Consider the following 20,819-nt stretch of genomic DNA (forward strand, 5'->3'; position numbering starts at 1 on the left):
GATAAAACGTGGATGCACCGGCACTAGTGCAGAGTCCGGGGGTCTTTCTGAGTCTGGTTTTAAATGATTTGTAAACTCATATTATTAGGTGTTAATTAAAAGGCCGTGCTTATCAGAAGATGCTTTTTGCAAAAGCCCCCCACCCCTCCTACATGACAGCAAGACACTCAGACTGAAAGAGACGCAGAAAGACTCCAGACAATGCAGCTGTTCTGTGTCTTTTTAGTTTTCTTCAACTGACTTTCCAAGAAGAAACATCAACAGTCACTTCAAACTGATGCTAGCGGCCCCTGGGCCTGAGCTTGGTTGGCCTGTTGCTGGTGGGTCAGTTGCTATAAATCTGTGCTATCTGTCCAAGATTTGGAGAAACCCAGTGAAATATATTTTAAATCCTGGTGAAGATCCAAAAGTATCTCAGGTCTGATTTTTGGGGAAATGTGTATCAAATGATGCTCATGACATCTAGAGTACTGCAATGAGATAGATGCTGCTGTCTTGGGTATTTCACTCAGTGTTAACATCACACAGCTTCAATGAAGAGCTGAATGATGCTATAAATACATGCAGTATGATGATTTTTTCCAACCTTAAAGCGACTCAAAGGGAAATAAAAGGACAAAAGTGGATAAATAAATCCAGGAGGACTAATCAATAGGGTACACTTGTCAAGTCTGATTTTTATTCTGTGGGAAACATTAGTCTCTTACACATCTAACCTGTTGGTGCAATATGACAGACAGCTACTTAGTACAGCAGTGCCTACAGTTAATAATATATCCATGTTTACAAGCAAAATAAACAATGTTAAAACGATAAATATTAGTTTCAGTGTCAAGCACAGCACGCAGTTCTCTTCTTGACTTGCAGCAGTAGAACTGTATTGCATCAGTCTCACATAAATATGCTGAACCTCACACTGGTTCTAGGCAGATACACACACTGGTTTTTACAGCAGATGCAGTGTCTATTCTGTCCTGGTGCAGCTCTGGGCTCAGAGCCTGCCTAAGCAACTGCAGACAGAGAAAGTGCAATTTAAGAACAACAGTGACACTTAACATCCAGGGCAACAAGGACACGCAGACGCATGGCAGGACAGCTGTGCGTACTGGATGTGTGCGAGAGTAAGTGTGTGTTTGATATTAGAAACACAGCAGAGGCTAGCTTACAGTTTGTGATTTTGTCAAGACGAAAAGAAGCGGAGTGACATTGAAGGGAATGACAGACAGGAAATTAACGATGTGGCCAAACCGAGACTGCTGCTGACGTTGTTACCGGAGCTCTTACAACACAAGGACTGACTCCTCACAACTCTCAGTCTCACGCACAGTTTACAGGCCACCGCATGTACCGGCTTTCACATGGCTACAGAGGCGTCCGACTCTTTAGGCCGGTTGCGTACGACGTGCTCCAGCTGTCCGGCATCTGAGACGTCGTAGCTCGTCTTGTACTTAGCCAGGATCTTCATCAGAGGACGCAGCTTCAACCACCACTGCTCCTTAGGGATCCTGTGACTGCAGACAAACGAGGAAATCTCAGCACGTGTGGTGACGTGTGGCTTTTTTTACACAGTTGTTTTCCACAAAGATCAATTCCTATCTGAGCCACATGGATGTGGATATCTGATCACTGATGATCAGCTCTAACGTATATATAAGAATATTAAGCATCACTCATTTTCAAGGTTCATTTCTGGCACCACAGCAGGTGTGTGTGAGCCAGCATTAACACCGAGAACAATTGTTGTTTATTATCAATTTTCTCATCTTAAGCACTCGCCGGCTTATTCTTAACAGCATCAGCTGAACTGTAGCCGCCAATTTAGCCACAGAATTCATTCAAGTCTGATCTCATCAAATCGTGTGTGCGCTGCATGAATGTGGATTACACAGTTTTGGGCTTCTGTCAGCAGTCCTCGGCATGTTAACGGGGTAAAGACGGGGGAACTCACAAGAGACAGATTAAAGAAGAATGGTCAAACTCGATGGAGCAGAAACTGAAGTATCCAGCTGTTTAGCTCTTAATAGGGATCATGCTCCAAAATCGCTGGAACCCACAGTACGTGTCCCATAATGCAACTCAATATCGTCTTTCTCTCAGGCCAAGGCCGAGTTAACAGTGACCAGATGACATCATCAAGCTTTCTTTCCTCAGACTGTGGAAAACTCTCTTTACAGCCACAGCAGACATTACACAGCTGCTTCTAAAGGCTAACTAGTACTTCCTGTGCTGAGTAAACGGCTCTCTGTGTGTTCAAGTGGCGTGATACGTACACAAAGTCGGTCTCATCTTTGAGTTGTACAACGGGCTGGAAGACCAGAGCCCTGCGACGCATCCCCAGCAGACAGCACGAGTCCTCACTGTTAGCAAACACTCGGCCTGCAGGGAAACACCGAGGAATCAGAGGTGGAAACACAGGAATCCACTTAAGCTGTCCCTTTCGCAGGTTGCAAACATACAACGAACAGACATTTGGCAGAAGGTGTGGGGGGGGGTGTAGTGAATAGCATGATGATGACTCCTTCTAGCTATCCTGAAGTACATTTTGTTTGGATCTACAGGAGGACTACAGTGAGGTGATGCAACTGAAATCTAAAAACAAAGAGGTGATGGTACATAAAGCGCTACGGACACAAAGAAATGTGGGGCAAAGCAGGAAAAAGAAATGTGCGGGTTATTCATTCAGCCCGTGCTCACTGATTTCCAATCCAATCGTTTCAGGTGATGAAGTGGAAATAGTGCAGCATGGTGGCTGCTGATACTTTGCAAGGCGTGGACGCATCATAGCTACGCCCCACAAGGGCCTAGACAGGCTGCGTGGATCTATGATATGGCAGAGTGGTGGAAAACACAGACACGGACACAGAGCTAAATATAAAGATGTAGATGGTCATGGAGCCAGCATAAAAAAAAAAAAAAAGATTTACCTTCATCTTATGTCATCCATGTGTTTGGGAAATAGACAAAAAAAGCAAACTTTAGTTTTAACTTTACTTGTAGCCTTTATACACATGCAGTGTGGTTTTAAGACAAACTGTCATTCAGAGGTGCTCATCACTCACAGCTGTTAGTGGAATGCGTCAAAAAGTCTTTGTACATTCAAGTCAATTTCTCATTAAAATTGTTATGCTGATGACTGTAAATAATCAATAAATAATTTCCTTCGTGAGGATAAAAGTACATCAAAGTGTCAGAGTGACTCCATGACAGATCTAGGTAAAGGTCTGCTTCACAACGGTCACGCCTCTGCAGGGAGGGAGGATCTGCTACCACACGCCATTTCACTGATACACAAGTGGAACGTCAACCTTACCCTGTCTGAAGGTCTCCGTCAGCTTTTTGGTAACCCACTGCATCGCCTTGGCAGAGATCTTGGTCCCAAAGTTGCGGTCAAATGGCGACGGTGCTCCTCCCTTTCAAAAGAACCGAGATCAATCACATTTTCTCTCATTTTTGCTGTGCCGGACTCAATCTTGGTCTATCTAATCTATGTCTTAATGCTTTAGTGCTCTGCATTCATTTTACTTGTCGTGTTTTAAAGTCACTTCTGCAGTCAAGAAACAGGAAATGATGACAAAGAGATGAATATGCATGAAGAGTCTGAGACCAGATTCAAAGCCAGAGCCGCCAGGACACCCATCAAATGTCTTCTTTCCATATTTAAAGGAATGCATTTGTTGAAGTTGTTAGTCGTGCTATGTTTAAGACTCATCTTTCCTTCCCTGTATCCCATTACTCGGTGCAGACACAATCCAATATCTCCTCGGGGATCATCAAAGTTTTGTTTGATCCAGTTTTATCTGCGCTAATCTCAAGACACACAAAGCCAGAATACAACAAAGCCCATCCATGTAAAACGGGAGACGTTCACACTTGCGATACAAATATAGAAGATTGTTTAGAAAATCTTCCTCAGTGTCTGAAATGGTAACCAGTGTTTCTACCTGCTGCATGTGTCCCAGCACGTTCTTCCGGCAGTCAAACACTCCCCTCCCTTCTTCAGAGTACAGCTGGTAGATAAAGTCTGTCGTGTAGTTGTCATTACAGTTCTCATTCCTACACACACACACACACACACACACACACACACACACACACAGTAAGAGAAAACAGATGCTGTATTATCAGTTTCTTTCCTCACTGACTTCATGTTTTAGTGACATCAAGATGAGAGCAGCACTGTAAAATGTCAGCTGTTAAACTGATGACATCAGCACTGTACCTGTTTACTATACAAGCAGCTTAAACTCAAACACTCAGGGCCTGACATACTGGATCACGAGCACTGCACCAGCAGTACACCAGTTACGTGTCTTTTTTTTCCCCCATTACATAATCAGCGCCGGGTGCAGCCCCAAAAAGTACTGTGACAGTTTGGACTGGGTTAATCTCTGCAGTCATTATGTTACCTGAGGACCAGTCCTCTTTGAATGCTGGTCTTCATTTTCTCTGTCAAATGTTCCACATTGGCCTGTGGGGATAAAAAGCAAATGTGAATCATTTTGATCAGTGGATGGCTTTGTGCCGCAGAGGCCGTCCCAGAATAAAGCGTGAATGCCCTCTAGTGGATGAAGGGAGAGATGACGTGTTAGGGAATGAGTTCAGGAAGGAATCGTGCTACATGTTGTATGTTGCTAAAATCTGACATGTTACCTGCAGGTCTCTGATGTCAAACGGCTCTTCGTAGATGTAGGCAGCATCAGCTCCAGCAGCCAGGCCTCCCACGCTGGCCAGATAGCCACAGTAGCCTCCCATGGTCTCGATGATGAACACGCGCCTCTTGGTCCCGCTGGCCGACTGCTTGATGCGGTCACAAGTCTGACACATGCACACGGGCTCACAATGTCAGTACACTGTGTATGAAGTGGCTGTTACACATGAGCATTATGAAAGAGTTAAATGTTATGTTTAACATATCGACGTGTCAAACCGGCAAGATTAGAAGTGCGACGATTAGAGGTCATATACTGTTAAGAAAAACAGAAAAACATAGAAAAACAACAACACAACACTCTCCTCAAGGCCAGCATGCTTATTTCTTGCTACATTTAAACAAATCAGGCAGATTCAGGCTAAAAAAAAAAACTCCTTTCACCAGTTAAACTACAGCCCCGCACAAGGATGAGAGAGCACATCAAATGGAAAACTGCAGATATCATTTACAGTTCAAACGTTACAGACTTGGCTAAAAGAATATTTAAAGAGGAAAACCTCTTTTCTACTTGATCTGACAGTAAAATTATATTTTGACAGTCCAATGCTGATAATCAGCATAATATCAGGTGGCTGTGATGTCAGTAATACGTCAACAGTTCCAGATACCACATCAGTGTTAAAGGGGACGTTCCAGTGATTTAGCAATGCACCTCCAGGACTCACAAGAGACAGATTAAAGACAGAGCAGTCAAAATCTGGGCAGCATATCCTGATCCTTAATCCCTCTGGGTCAAGCTCAAAAAACACTCCTACATTTCCCATAATGCAACACCATCCGTCATTAGATCTTATTTGATCTCTGTATGCCCAAGTCTCTAAGACCTCACACCTGCAGCTTGAATCGGTGGAGTGCCCCTTTAAAACTGATATTCAGTGTTAGGGTTAGTCTTCTACCTGAGCTTAAAGTCACGACTACAGTCAGCTTTGAGGACGGATTAAAGTAAAGATCAAATTCATCAGTACAAAAATCGACTGCACATCAGTTTTTGGAACCTGAGAATTTGTTGAGTATAAGCACTGGACCATGAACTCCACTGATACTTGATATTGTGACATTTTCATCCTTTTTGCATTAGCAGGTTATCATTAGGTTCGACTGCCTTACCTCCACGATGGCATTGAGGGCCGTGTCTGCCCCGATACTTAGGTCTGTGCCTGGTACATTGTTACTTATGGTGGCAGGCAGCATACACATCGGGATGCAAAACTCCTCATAGGTAGCGCGAGCCTCATACAGCTGCAGCAGACTCTCAAACGCCTAAAGCGGCAGTACATGAAAACGCATTAGAGCCGCAGAAGGCCGGCCACTGAGAGAGAGAGGTGAATCTCTCTCAGTTTGCTAGAGCGTATCCTGCCATTCCGGCTCTTTCCGTGTGATAGCAGCCAATGGCTTCCCTTTGGCAGAAAGGACGGGAGGACAGAGGTGTGATGGAGAAGAGGGAAAACGAAGGGAGTGAAAGGAGGAAAGGACACTGATGGAGTGGCAGAAAAGAGCCACGAAACAGAGGGCAACACAAAACATAGAAGGAGGGCGATGGTACAGACAGAACAGAGGGAAGAAAGAGGAAGAGTTGGGACAGAGATCTCTGTGTTTGTGAGCCTTAGCAGCTCAATGCAGTGACACTGCATCGGACAACCTCATGACACGGCCACATCTGCTGTGGAAGGTTATATGCAGGCAAGACAAGCACCGACCGAGTCTGCACACAATGAAGAAGATGGTGGCACAGCCAAGATTCAGGCTTGGAGATGTTTTCCTGTTACTGACTCTGGTTCCTTGTGGTCTCACATATGATGAAGTTAATGTAGGAGTTTCATGAATCAGTTTAAGCAGATACACCCAATAAAAATGCCTGTTAACTGTGCTGCCAGGTGTTAGTTTGTGCTCTGTAGCTGTTAGCCACTCATCTTGATGTTAATGACGTGTGAGGACACAAACACAGTCGGGGAGAAGGGCAGGCAGAAGCAAACATGGCGGTCACGACACTCGTGCACCTCACAGCATGCCTCCATGTTGTCATTCACTTACCTGATAAGGAGGGGAGGGACGCTACTCTGTAACTTGGTTTCACCTTTACCAGTCATGCCTCGCAGTACAGACGTGGCTCAATTTGTCTGTCTGGCTGAATTTCTGATGCTTTACTGTTGAGTTTTATTCCAAAATCATCCACTGGCAGGCTGGGAGATGCGTTGAGCGACTGGTAAAATGACTGAGTGAGCGATTTCCCCCTTCTTGAATCGTAATCGGCTGGCTGGCCGGCTATGTGAATAGTGAGTTTGAGTGTTGGTCTGCTTGCGTGTGTGTTTCTGTATCTGTCTGTGCGTTGCTGAGATCAGCTATTCTGGCCCCATCACTTACAGTAGTGATGGCGTTCAGAGCCGTGTCAGCGCCAATGCTGAGGTCTGAGCCCGGCACATTGTTGGAGACAGTGGCTGGGACCATGACCATGGGCACACAGAACTCGTCATATTTCCCGCGCGCCGTTAACAATTCCAGCAGTGACAGCAAGGCCTGCAGGGCAGAGCCAAGGGCTTTAGAGTCTGCAAGGGTGGAACTTTGGCAGGTTGGTTTGGTGGAGAAGTGCTACTCGCCACAAGGAGGGACAGACAAAGGTGGAAGGTGCCAAGGGGAGGAGCCAGGTCTATCACAACGGACAGCAGCGAAACAGACAGGTACCACTCCACACACTCTGAACATTATCTCGCTCTCTCTCACACACACACGCGCGTACACACACGCGTACACACACACACACACACACACACACAAACACACACACACACACGCGCGCACACGCACACACACAGAACTCATACCCTTGCATACATTACAGGAAAATAAAGCTGATGAGCATCTAAACGGGAGTGCGTGAAATGGCTGGAAAAAAGCAGGTGTTCTCTGTTTCCAATTCAAAACAAATCATCAGATTACTTCGTCTCATCTATTTCAGTCACTGTGTTGATTCACTTTCAGTTCTATATTTCAAATGTCTTCAATTAAGAATCCACATTTTTCTCTTAGAATATATCCAAAGAGGTGAAAACAGAAGTGAACCAACGCTATGCTACAATTTATGCTGTTCCAGGTTTTCACAGAGGAATGACCTTGAAGCATGATTATGTATGGAGCTATAGGGTGGTGTGCTGACATAAAATGGGATGAGGCTGATGGGAAGGATCAACACACTGTACATACTGTATGGACTTGTGACAGTATAATTAGTAATGCTTTAGCAGTTACTTTTTAAGTGTATGAGCAAAACGCAACTTTTGTTATTCTCACAATGTTGCTAAATATGAAATACAGCATTTAGCACTCGTCATGAATCTGAAGAGCTAAAAATCTTACGGGAATCACAGATGAGAATGTAGCCTCATTAGCAAAATTAGCTAGCGGACACAAAAGAGTTTGAAACATACCTCAAATCCACCGACAATTAGCAGTGCATTAATGTTGTGCTTTCGCATCTGTTCAGCAATTTTGTCAATATGTTTTGCAGGAAGTGTTCTGAAGGAAAGAAGGGAAAGAACAGCGTTGTTATGAAATAGTAATGTTTACAGTTACTCCGCCACTCCACTCAAGGGATGACTGAATCATGACCAAAACATTCGGGATTCCAGCTTTAATGGCAGACAGTCGCTGGAAAATCAGAGATAACAGATCAAGACTTTACCTTTTGGTTCCCAACAGAGATCCACCCTGTCCCGTCCATCCTCCCACATCAGCCCATTTAATCTCCTTAATCTGAGGGGAGGACAACAACACATGCAATCTTAAATATCTTACTGGAGCTCTCCATCACATTTTCAATCCTTCCCTTCCTTCAGCATTCAAATCGATGAGTCCAGTCCCAAAGACTGTCTCTATGTTGCTGTTGGTCAATTTGCCGCACACCTTAATACACCTGCAACCTCTGACACGTCCTCCCGGTGGATTGGTAGGAGGAGAGTTAATTTCCTGAACACACTCTCTTACATCTACCAAAGGAACTGGAGCAGTGAAAACACAGAGGTGTGTAGTAGAGGGTCCCAGTTCACTCAAGTATATAAATCCATTACTCCTGCTGCTGTAATCTTGTTAGGGTCAGTTGGCACAGCCGGATTTCAACTGGCCAGAGCACACACAGGGTGTTTAATTAAGCAGTCACATTGGAAATATTTAGTGCTGTCCTTTGGCTACTATGGTTGGGCTGAATTTAACGTTTTCCTCCAGGAGAAGGTCAGAGGAGAGTAAGGGAGTGTGAAACTGGTTTTACTGGTCACGCAGCAGGAACACAACAAGGTCTCAAATTACAGCGAAGTCTCACACAAAACAGGCTCCACTTAGAGACTCATGTCTGCTGTCTGCTTTTACCTTTCATTCAAAATTCAAAAACAGACTTCCTCCACAGTCAGATCAGGTGAGCAGCATGATCGAGCACTCTGCAGCGGTGTTTTACAGTCTGTTGCTCTCTATCGGTTTGTTGTGGTACTGCATCAGCTTCGGCTGAGCAGGGCAGAGGAGGCACAGTCAGTGTGCTAAATTGGTTTACATTAATCTGGAGAGATTATCCCCAGGGTTTCCCTGATTATTCCTCAGTCAGGGAGCTAACGGTGATTGTGTACTGTCTGACTCCCCAATTCTCTCTGAGTTATTGAGCAAAACATGATTAAAACAGCACACACAACATTTTATTAACCTTAAATTTATAACATTAAATCTCTGCAGTGCAATGATTTTCCTTCCAGTTCTTTAATTTAAAAGGATGACAATGCAAAGTGGCGTATAGGGCTGTCAAATCAGGCCCAAATGACGTTTGAATATTCCCTCTAAACAAACCTGAGTGCTGTGGTACCCACCTGTCCTTTCCAGAGCCCCTCAAAGCCGTCACTGACAGCAAACATCTTGTGGCCCTCTGAGATGCCCACCCTGACGGCTGAGCGGACGGCAGCATTCATGCCCGCTGCAGGGGCACCGACATTCAACACTGCCACGTTGAAGTTGCTCTGAGGGGGCATAAAATGGGCATAAAGGGCGTAAAACTCACAGAGAAATGGATACCAAAATACAAATGTAATTGTTTAATCACCACACGCAGAAAAGAGAGAAGGTTGCTGTGGTTGATCAGCTCTGCAGAGTGAATCAATAAGTGGTTTCTGGTCTGCTCTCGGCGACATGCTGCTGGGCCTACAGTGGTCATTATCACAGATGCAGGGGGGAGCCAAACCCTGAGGGGAGCTCCACAGCATGCCAGTCTGCCACACTGTCTCTGCATTTCACTGATCTTCAGTCTGAGCTGCCTCCTTTGGAGCCACAGCAGCAGGCAGCCACAGCTCCTGGCAGGGTTGAACAAGTCATCCCTCAGCAGGGAGCCAGGTGTCATGTGATAGCACTGCACAACAGAGCAGCACCGAGCCACCTGGGCCTCGTGTGAAGCCTTTCACTATAATTATAGGCTACACAGCCAATAAACATAAAACAGCAAGCAGGTAAAAACTGCTTATTATTAACTGGTCAGCACAATTACAAGTCACCTTATTTTCCACAGCAGGACAAAAACTGACACCATGGCTGATGGATGCCTGCATAATGTCAATGCTATGATGCACCTGTTTTCAGAGAAATACTCACATTATTCAATTTGGCTAAACCACAAACACACATTCACAGGAATACTTCAGTCAGATTGTGAGCCAAGGATACGTCTGAAAATAGCAGCAGCATGCTGCGTCATGACTGCAGCAGCTGAGTCATTATTTGTAGGCAAATCATTAGGAGAGTGTAATAAAAAATTAAGCATCTTGGCGAGGCCAGTTCAGCTCTCTAAAGTAACAACCTGCACCTCAGACATGGTGAGCACTGCTCCTGTATGTGTGAAACCAAAACACCTCTGAGCGAACAGAGCTGACAGCGCTGTCACTGTCAAAGGTTCCAGTGGGAATGTCAGGATGTGTTGAGGCGACTTACAGTTGGCAGCTCGGATTCTGGTTTGCGATGAGCCAGCAGTTTGTAGGTCTTCAGGTTGTTTTCAAAACTCCTGCAGTGAAAGGCGGAACGTGAAGAGTCATTAAGATAATAGCATGGTACATTTTCAGTGCCATATACCTGACAATGCATGACATAGGGTCATTTGAATTATCTGCATAACCATTATTCCCAACCCGACTGTACCATGCGTATAAACAACATGCTGGTGTTGTTCTAAAATAGCACCATGATCCACTATCCCCACTACGCCTGTCTCCAGTATGCAACATCAAACTGACGCTCTCGATCTTGAGTGAAGTGATGGCTGTGGCACACTTTATTGGATTGGTCCCAGCGGGCTGTCAGTCATACCTGCCCCGAAGCTTCACTGCCTCCTCAAAACGCTTCTCGTCCATGGCTTTCTGCACCTCTTGAGTCTGAGGGAGAGAGGATTTTCATTGCTTTAATTCAGCATTATTCCATACATGGTACTTCCTGTGTGTACACAGGCAAAGGCACTTTATTTAATTTATGCCAGCTAAGATTGGATATCTGTAGGCATCCATACTGTGTTCTTTGAAGTGTTAAAACAATTACTGCATGTAGGACTGACTGCCTTTCTACTGTAAACAGAGAGAACAATGCAAGAGGAAACATGTCATCATCTGCTCCAGCCAAAACATTACTACGTAACCTTGTTTTGACCTGTAACAGAACAATAAAGCTTTTTTTTGTGTGTGTGTGTGTTTCTATGGAGATGGGTTGCTATTACATCACCAGCCTGCAGGCAGTCATTGCCAACACTGCCAAATGCCTCAGATAATCATTAACCAGACACAACTGCCTCTCAAACAATACAGCTCTCTTGTGAACATTAGTGGCACTCCAGGCCCAATAGGCTGTGCTGTTTGTCATCTCTACTTAAGCTCCTTCAACCTGTTCACATTGACTCTGCCTCTCTGCGTCCAGCGGAGTCATTTCCCAGTATTTGTGTTTGTGTGTGCTTTGCAGTTCCCCCTCTCTTCAACTTCTATGCTTTGAGTTGGTGTGTGTGTGTGTGTGTGTGTGTATTGAATGTGTTGCGGTCTTGGCGTGTTTCCAGCCCCGTCCAGTGCCTACCATCTGTACACACTCCATCAGAGGCAGGCGCACCGATTGGTTGCCGCACAGAGAGACCACGCAGGCTGGCGTGTTGGCTGTGGTCTCCAGAAGGGCAAGAACAGCCTCGACACCCATACGACTGGCCTGTGCGAGCAAACACACACAGATGAAACTGCATCATCCCCACTGTCAATAAAAAACATGTTTGTTTCTCCTGTACGCTTGTTCTCTGTACTGACACATTCTCTAAAATAAAGTCTTTTCCTCTGCTTCAATTTGTAGTTTGGCTTGTCCTTAACATGAAGAGATCTGTCTCTCTCTCTCTCTCTCTCACTCACTCACACACACACACACACACACACACACACACTGTCTGTGATGCAGTGCTTCACATGCTGAGCCATAAATCTGTTAATGTGCTTAGCCTAAAACCTGGGGCTATTAACAGGAAATGCTCTGAACAAGTCAACTATTCCTACCAAAATACCTCAAAAAGAGCACATAGCACAACTATGAGTAAAAGGTCAAGCATGTAAAGTGTAGCCAAAGATAACACAGATAAATCAGATGACAATGTTATGGGTTACAAAATCAGCATATAATCCATTTTTTTCCAGTTGAGCTGCAACTAACGACTATTTTCTCCATTAACAGGGAAAAAAATTTGCTTGGAAAATGACTAAAATGATTTATCGATCATCCAAAGCTGGTGGACCTACCAGGATGCGGTCAAAGGCAGAGGGGGTCCCTCCTCTCTGCACGTGGCCCAGGATTGTCACTCGCGTGTCGAAACCCAAGCATTTGACAACAAGCTGGGAGGATGTGAAACACAGGTCTTAGCAAATGTTGTGGCAATACATTAAGTTATTTTCCAACAGTAGACACCACCACAAATTGAACTAATGGATCCTTAATGTGTCTCATGCGTGTTAGTAAAACAGCTAAATGTGAAATTACATCTGCAATAGAACTATAGTGCAAAACACCTTCATGTGCAAAAGTGCATATATACACAGACAGACACATCACACACAGAAGGACAGAGAGAGTAGAGAAGCTGAAGAGAAGGGGAAACAGCAAAGCACAAGCAAGCCATTCTAATTTTTCAGTCATGTTAGCAGGGAGCTCTTAGCTGATACTGAACATCACAGAAGACCCCAAGCAGGAAGTGCCACATGAACTGGAGACACTCGGGTACTTGTACAAGAAAACAAAATGTTTGACATGTTTGTCTTCAAATAAGGACATTAGTGCAGGGTCCTAGCATACAGTGATACTGTCTGTGAGCAGATTTACTGTGTGAAAGTGTCAATATAGCAATGTGAGGCAGTTATGTCCGGGTGTGAGGTTTAGTGAGGGTGTCTGCTCAGAGTCTGACAGCAGTAGTAGAACACGGTGAAAGCCGTCTTACCAAACTACAGTGTGTGTCTGACAGAGCACTCCAGAAACACAGCAACAGAGTCAAAGCCACACCAGGGCAGCAGTACAGTAGTAGAGGTCATACAGGAGGCAGTCGAAGCTGGAACTTGCCACACTTTTACAAAAACTCCGTACTTACATTCTTGATATAGTCAGTGGTAATGGGCATGTTGCTACGATCAATCGCCCCTTCAGCTACAATTATGATATTCAGCCTTTTCATCCCTGCTCGGTTCTATAAGGAGGGGTGGTGGAGAAACAACATGACAGAAAAACTCAGACTGTGGCTGTGACATGGTCTTTCAGAAGCACGGGGGCCAGACGACGCTAACAGCCGGGGAGCCGAGGACAGGTTCCTCCGTAATGAAAGATTGTGTTTGCACTTTGTAATCAGCGACATCCTGCCGGCCTTGTCTGCATTATTGTGGACTGAGGGTACGGCATCGTGATTACCTTATCAGGAGCAAGATGGATCGTTTTTCCACTCGCATTAGATTCTGTTTAATATTCTGATGCTAATAATGATGGCAGACAACTGTATTACAGAATATTCAGGCTATATGTGGCTCAGGGGACTGGTTTCCATCAGTCGGGTCTCCATGCTTCTGGCTTCCCCTTTCTCTGCACTCAGGTACTCACATCTTTGACAAAACTAGAGGTTATAGGCTTCCCGTGCCTGTCAATGGCCCCTTCTGCAACTATGATTATGTTCAGCCTTGTGCCCCTGGAACGGGTCTGAATCATAGAACAATGGCACATTTCCAAAGCAGAAAAAACACAATGAGACACCGGACGACTGAGACTAAACACTTCACATCAGTCTTCTCATATAAAAGTCAGGATTCACTCCGTGTAGATAGAAACTGAAAGGTTGTGCTGGATAATAACAACACTGTCATGTTCAACAAGACAGCGAGGAAACATTATATTGCATCTAGACACCGGTCCAATATGGTTCATTGGGTTTACTGTGGAGAACAAATAAGATTGTGTTACCGCAGACAGTTTTTGACACATCTTATCCTCCCAGCCATCCTCTGGGGGCATCTCAGGAATCAACACCCAGTCTGCCCCACAAGCCAAGGCGCTCACCAAGGCCAGGTAGCTGAGATAAAACACACAGGCAGAACACTGTGTATATAAACAGAGGTGATAAAGGTCTCTGTGTCTGTCTTTGGGATTATGTTTTTACATCTGCTTCTAGGTTTATCAAATGCATTCTTACCCACAGTGTCTGCCCATGACCTCTAACACAAACGTTCTCTGGTGACTGAAAGATCAGGAGAAAATATGAATTAGCAGCACATTGGAGTAATACAGCACTGGACTGATGGATTCAAGAACAGGCATTGTTTCTGTTCCTATACCTGGAAATGACTGGTGGGAAACATACCTGACAGGTCAACAATAGGGGATGCATTATTTCACTTTCTTTGTATTCCTCTAGATACACTGACATTCAATTTGCAGCACTGCATGACTTTAAACACCATATATCTTAAAACCAGTTTAGCATGCACGACTGCTGAGCCTCACCAATGAAACTGCTATAAATATAAATAAACAAAAACCACTGCTCTCTCTCCGGCTCACCTCTGTGCGGTTGTCATAATTGCATCCACCACCTCGATGATTCTGTGCAGAGCAGAGTCGGTGCCGATTGTCATGTCAGTTCCACAGAAGTCGTTGTCAATGGAGCCAACCATCCCCACGATGTGAAGGGCCGAATACTTCTGTATGGCATCAGCCTCGATCAAGCCTGAAAGGATCAGGAAGTTAAGGCTGGACCACTGCTGTGATGGCTGTGTTTGCCAGTGTACTCAATTCAAGCAGGTTACTCTCACAGCTTGTTGTCAAAATATGACGGGACAAGCAGCAATGGAAACTGCTGAGGGAAATATATATATATGAAGAAAGCAGATGGTTTAACAGCCAGAATGAGAATGGGGAAAAAACAATAGGAACAGAAACACTAATAGACTGTGGCTTAATGCAGACAGTACAGGAGGATGCTGGATGTGTGAAATATCTGACCTACAAGCAGAAATGTCTGTTAAGATTCTAAGATGGATGTGCAGTGATCACACTGTAAATGAAGAAAACAGCATCAGGTTCATCTTCCCTCAGTACCTTGGTCCACCAGCTCCGCCAGCAGCCCGCTCCATTCCTCCCTGAAGAGGTTGGCGCCCGTCAGGCTGCCGTCACCACCGATGACACACAGGTTGGTGATGCCGCGCTGCACCAGGTTGTGAGCTGCTTTCAGGCGTCCCTCATGGGTGCGAAACTCCTTACAGCGGGCGCTGCCGATAACAGTCCCTCCCTGATGATGACAGGGGTGAAGAATTCTTTAGCCTATTATACACTCTCCTTCCTGTGACTTCCAGTCACTCAGCTTCTCTTCACACCTCAGTTCTGTGTCCTTGGCGCAGTATGGCGTTCGGTGTGCTGCTTAAGGACACTTTGACAAGAGTGTACACTGCTGATGAACTGACACACTGGCTGCTGGGATGCTACCACAAACCAGCCTTATCTTTTAGCTGCAAGAACTGCATATTGCTCTTTCATGCCCTGCTCTCGGCCTTTCATTTAAAGTACTGTAATATGAAAGGTTTGAGCACTATGAAAGTAATTCTATTTTCATCCTATAATGTTCAAACAGAAACCCACAGATGACAAAGCTGTTTCTGGAGCCCATACAGTAGTGGCATTAGATGTATTTCATGCAGCCCATGATAATCACTCACCACTTGTAGCATGCTGGAGACACTTTCCCATGAGGCCTCTTCTATGTTCTCTCCACCATCCACCATACCCTGATATCCCTGAGAAAAAATATGAAGCTTCCTAGTAAATGAATGCAATACAATTCCACACAGATACTCTGAACAACATTAAGCTAACAGCTGGAGCAATGTGAACTCTGAACTGCATGATCAGGTTGTCACCACTCAGCATAAAATAACGATTTCAACCAAATGCTTTAAGATGAATGTTTAAAGTTTGTCCATTCTTACACAAAGACCTGCAGAAGCACGCAGAGTACTGTGGTACCTGAGTGGGAGGGGGAGTTTCATACTACAGGCATACAGGCATCTGCGGTTATGTAACAACACACTGGGCGAGGATGTCAATGACATGCACAGATGTGCAGGGATCACAGGATGAGCAAGCAGAGCACCTCGCCAAAGCTCTTAACATCTGCTGTGTGAGGATAAACATCCCCGTCTTCTTAGATGTAAATCGGGATCCTGCTGTTCTGCGTTAATTTAAAACACTCATCACTGCTTCAGATATCTTTGACAAGTTGTTCAAAAAGTTACCAAAATTGTACATTGCACTAAAAGTGTTATGCACAAAAGATTAAAATTTCTTTAAACTAGAATCATCGCCTTGTTGTCTGCCTCCACCAACCAGTCAAGTTGCAGTTTACATCCATGTCTGTCCAGACTATATGTAGTGAAGACTTCCAAGGAATTTAATAAAATGTGTTCAATGTATTTTTTGGTGAAGTTCTCATCATATTGACATGTATGATTCCAGTGAATAATGTCCAGCGAGAAACACGCTGTCTTCACTAAGAGACTACTTTTCCAGAGGAGGGCAGAGGACTGATAGAGAGCTTCATCACACGGTGCAACAACAATCACCTGAAGCTCAATATCAGCAAAACCAATCAGCTGCTGCTGCTTCAACCCAGCAGTACAGATCTGTACAATCAGTAGAATTTCAAAGGTGCACACCCAAGATGAGTGTCACCAATTCAGTACCTGAACAGGTGTGAAATATGGTCACAATGTCCCCCTCTGTTCCTGAGTTACAGTATTGAATAATGGCCAGAAAAGTGTTTTTGCAGAACATCATGATGTCCCAGTGGGGTTGACCTTTGACCTTTAGGATATCGAATGTCATCACACCATCCTCTGAGATATTTGTGTGAAATTTTGTCAGTTATGGCCACTGTAGTCACAGTGACCTTTGACCTTTGATCACCAAAATCTAACTAGTTCATCCTTAAGTCCAAGTAAATGTCTGTGTCAAATTTGAAATAATTTCCTCAAGGTATTGCTGAGAAATCACGATTATGGTACATGCGTGCTAACAGACAGAAAGATGGTCAGACGGACAACAAGTCATGTTTTCAGGCCCACTGCTACAGGATAAAATAAACTATGAACAGTGGCAAAAAGAGCTTAGTAATGATCATCACAATGTATGGGCTCACCTCATGAATGAAATAAACTTTTGCTCCCACATATAACCCCATTCGAACCACAGCACGTACAGCAGCATTCATCCCTGGGGGGGAAAGAATATGAAAGAGCAAACTTAACAATAAAACAGACTTTGAGCAACACTACAGTGATGAGAGGAGCATACAGTCAGGCCCCAAAGAGGGTGTGTTTCAACCGTAGCAAGTCATTGTAAATCCTGAAAATCCTGCATGGCTGTTCCACAAGTTGCTGCGTGGACATTTCCTCTCTGATATTAAAGATCTGCAACAGTAAAACAGCATTTTCTTCTTTTTCAGTGTATATGTGCCCTGAGTTCACATTGTGGAAGTGCAGCCGATCTTTGTTTATACTGTCTATAAGTGGCTTGGGACCAAATCTCTTCCCACTACAGCACACTACCATTTTTGGTTAAAAGGCTTCCCAGCTCCTCCCACAGCCTCCCAGTTACTTCATGCTTAGCCAAAGTGAACCCAGTAAGCACTAAGGTACAGCTCTGTGACTTGAATATCAATGGCAGGGTATCTAAACACTGACAGTGGGAATAATGGAAACTGCTTTAACCACAGCAGGCAGTCGGGAACTTGGCTGACTGGAGGAGATGTAAACAGAAGAAAGGACTGGGTCTCCTTTCTCTGCACAAACTGGTGGACACAACAGCTCCAACGACAGCCAAGCAGTGCTGTTACTAAGCAACGCAAAGGTTTAGGCCATTAGGGCAGTGTGGAAGACAGTAATGAAAGTGAAAAGACAGTGAAAATCACATGTTAGGCTACACTGGGAAGTAAAAATCCTTCAGAAATGAGTACTTTTTACTCCATGGAGCCAACATAGCACCTATCAGCAGGAGAAAATGACTAATTTTTCACCATGCTGTCCAGCGTTAACAGCCCAGGAATGACTGCCTCCTTACATAACTGTTCAAATGAACAGTGAGAGAAGACAGAGGAGGTTTAGAGACTGAGAAACAACAAGAGAATCAGACGTTGAAAGCCAGCTAAAAAAATTTAAAGATCATCCAAGAACTGTATCTTTCATGTTTCTTGTCAAGCTTAGATGTCTTTATCAAAGCTGAAAGTCATTAAGTTTGGCCATCTCATTGTGTAGGACTGACACTTTCTCGCGCAGAGTGAGTGAAAAGACTAAGCCAAGGCTACACAATGCCCTCTGACACCGACATTCAGCTCCTGTCATGCATGCCACAGCCTCATTGGCTTGCTCTGGGGCCGACCCATGTATTTCTGTGTGTGTGTGTTCATGTGTGCACCAACAGTGAACTCCAATTCCAAAACCACCCACCAAACATCGATTGATTTCTCCTGAGCCGAGGGGAGCTATATTATACATAACTTGGCTGGAAACTAACAGGCAGGAAACTCCAGTGCTGCTTCTTGTTGATGGGGAAGTGCAGAAAGAAGAGAAGGCAACTCCAGGTTGACCTCCCATTGGTGTTTTTCATAGTAGACCTTTTGACATGTCAAAAAAGCACATGGTGTGTAAAAAGAAACGAGCAATGGCTGAATTCCATTTAGCTGCTTTGTTTTGCACTGTGCATGCTGGCTCACTGTTACAGCTTAATGTGAATATAACAGAGCCAACATCAATGTTATTAGTAACACCTGCCCTGCTGTGAACAAGAACTATTTCTATTACAAACTGTTACATCAGCTACACAACATAATAAGTGGTTTCCCATCATACAGGAACAACAGTTGATTTAACCATTGACAACTAATCAATTAATCGCTGCAGCTCAAATAACTTCATGTCAAAACCCATATATTTTGGCTTGATCTGTGTCTAATAAATGCAGCCTTGCTGAACTAACAGCGCTTTACCTTAATTAGTGCTTTACATGGTGGTGGTGGGTGTGTATTACTGGTATTTCAGTTAATTTAAGGGGGGAGCCGGCGGGCACGTGACCAGGGTTTCCTCTGTGACGCAAGGCCGCTGTGACAGAATGCAGCTCATCACGTACACAGGATATACAGACACCCAGACCTCTGGCCCGCACTGGGACTGCGAACCGCAGCTTCGAGCCTTATCTCACCGACAGTCAGCATGTTCAGAAAGCTACTCTGCAGTCTCTACCCTGCTGGTCATTTTCTGCTTATCAGCAGCCCACACGTCCACCAGTACAACCCGCAATGCAGTGGCCTGCGCGCTGCTGGCTGCCACCGCTTCATCAAAGTTTAATAGCGTGAGAGTTAATTGAATGGCAACATAAACCGGTCAGTCGTGATGCACTCAGAGGTTCTGGGTTGCGAACAGGAAAAGATGCCACGTCTCGACCTTGACAGCTCTCTGACCAGCTGTCATCGTGCGTAGCGACAAACGCCACCAAATCACTGACAGGGGATGCTGCTGTTAGCGAGTTAGCAGGATAGGTCGTGTTAGCATGCTAACTGGCGGGCTTCCTGACAAAAAGCTCATTAACTTACGGGAGGAAAATCTCTTCCACAGAGCAAGGCTTTGTGTGCTGTGCGAAGAACAGCCTCATCACTTTACTAAAGCACACAGACGTCTATTTTTCGCCCTCTACGGGCCTGTTCACACACCGATACAGTGATAACTCTCTGTGAAAGTGACACTCCACAGTTTACCTTGAGCATCCCCTCCGCTCGTCAGCACCGCGATGGCTTTCCCCGCTCCCGACAGGTTCTCAAAAAATATTTTCTTGCTGTCTGGCTGCGCCATTTTCACGGCGGTTCAGTGTATATCCCAGTCCAATTCGATAAAATAACACAACGGGCCCGTCACAGTATAAAATCGTGCTAAAATGATGAAGGGCAACACTCGTCCGCCCCCTCTACCTATGTATTCCCGCTGTGCCCTCTCTCTTTCTCCCTGTTCCGCATCTATTCGTCGGCTTGCATAGACTGACGGCGTGGGGGGTAATTGACGTTGCCGTAAGCCAACCAGATCTCGGTTAAAGTCACCATCCTTTGATTTTTAAGCCAATGGAATGAAAGGTAGATGGTATGTGGGCGGAGCAGATAGCAGGAGGATGCAACAATATGATGTTGAAGGATAAACAGACCTAAACTTTATTTCAGTAAACACCGTTTAAGTGTTAAAAAAATATGTCTACAGAGAGCAGCTAGAGGCAGACCACAGCACACTGCAACAGAAAAGAACATATAAAAAGATTATTGTTGTTGTTGTTATTACTATTATTGTTAGAGCTCTTATGATTGCAGAGTATCGCTTGATTTTAATTCTAAAATTTGTGTTTGTGATTCATATGTTTTGACTGTGTGATGTGTCAAAGCCTTTTGTTTTAAATTTTTCTGTATTCTCACACTGAAAACACAGCGTGACACTTCCCCAAAATTTAAATTGATTTTCTTTTTGTTGATTGCCTTATAACAATGACTGCCTAAGAGTCAAAATCCACCAACCTTTACTGA

At 44.6% G+C, this 20,819-nt stretch overlaps 1 protein-coding gene across 7 annotated transcripts; it reads right to left on the bottom strand.

Moving 5' to 3' along the window:
• Nucleotides 1-652: 652 nt before the first annotated feature.
• pfkpa (phosphofructokinase, platelet a) lies at nt 653-20,257 on the bottom strand. 7 transcript variants are annotated; one of them, XM_076721562.1, is made up of 23 exons: nt 20,013-20,256; nt 17,403-17,476; nt 15,925-16,002; nt 15,311-15,500; nt 14,774-14,939; nt 14,406-14,450; nt 14,177-14,285; nt 13,320-13,415; nt 12,481-12,573; nt 11,780-11,905; nt 11,033-11,097; nt 10,661-10,730; nt 9,553-9,699; nt 8,388-8,458; nt 8,134-8,221; nt 7,073-7,225; nt 5,819-5,971; nt 4,651-4,815; nt 4,407-4,468; nt 3,942-4,053; nt 3,311-3,410; nt 2,271-2,376; nt 662-1,511 (listed from the first exon to the last, which is right to left on the bottom strand). In XM_076721562.1, the coding sequence occupies exons 1-23, from the start codon at nt 20,104-20,106 to the stop codon at nt 1,355-1,357; spliced, it is 2,520 nt and encodes an 839-aa protein (XP_076577677.1). In that variant the 5' UTR covers nt 20,107-20,256; the 3' UTR covers nt 662-1,354. The 7 variants fall into 7 exon arrangements, with proteins under 7 accessions (XP_076577672.1, XP_076577676.1, XP_076577671.1 ...); XM_076721557.1 differs by lacking the exons at nt 7,073-7,225; nt 13,320-13,415 and adding an exon at nt 13,820-13,915 and having other exon boundaries at nt 653-1,511; nt 20,013-20,257; XM_076721561.1 differs by lacking the exons at nt 7,073-7,225; nt 13,320-13,415 and adding an exon at nt 13,820-13,915 and having other exon boundaries at nt 653-1,511; nt 3,306-3,410; nt 20,013-20,257.
• Between the last annotated feature and the right edge of the window lie 562 nt (nt 20,258-20,819).

The sequence above is a fragment of the Chaetodon auriga genome, chromosome 21 (genome assembly GCF_051107435.1).
Source record: "Chaetodon auriga isolate fChaAug3 chromosome 21, fChaAug3.hap1, whole genome shotgun sequence".
Lineage (NCBI taxonomy): Eukaryota > Metazoa > Chordata > Actinopteri > Chaetodontiformes > Chaetodontidae > Chaetodon > Chaetodon auriga.

Coding starts and splice junctions, on each gene's coding strand:
- pfkpa (XM_076721562.1), bottom strand. CDS start 20,106: ATGGCGCAGCCAGACAGCAAGAAAATATTTTTTGAGAACCTGTCGGGA. Junction 14,940..15,310: donor GGCGGAGCTGGTGGACCAAG/GTACTGAGGGAA, acceptor TGATCCTTTCAG/GCTTGATCGAGGCTGATGCC. Junction 9,700..10,660: donor CAGAATCCGAGCTGCCAACT/GTAAGTCGCCTC, acceptor ATGCCCCCTCAG/AGCAACTTCAACGTGGCAGT.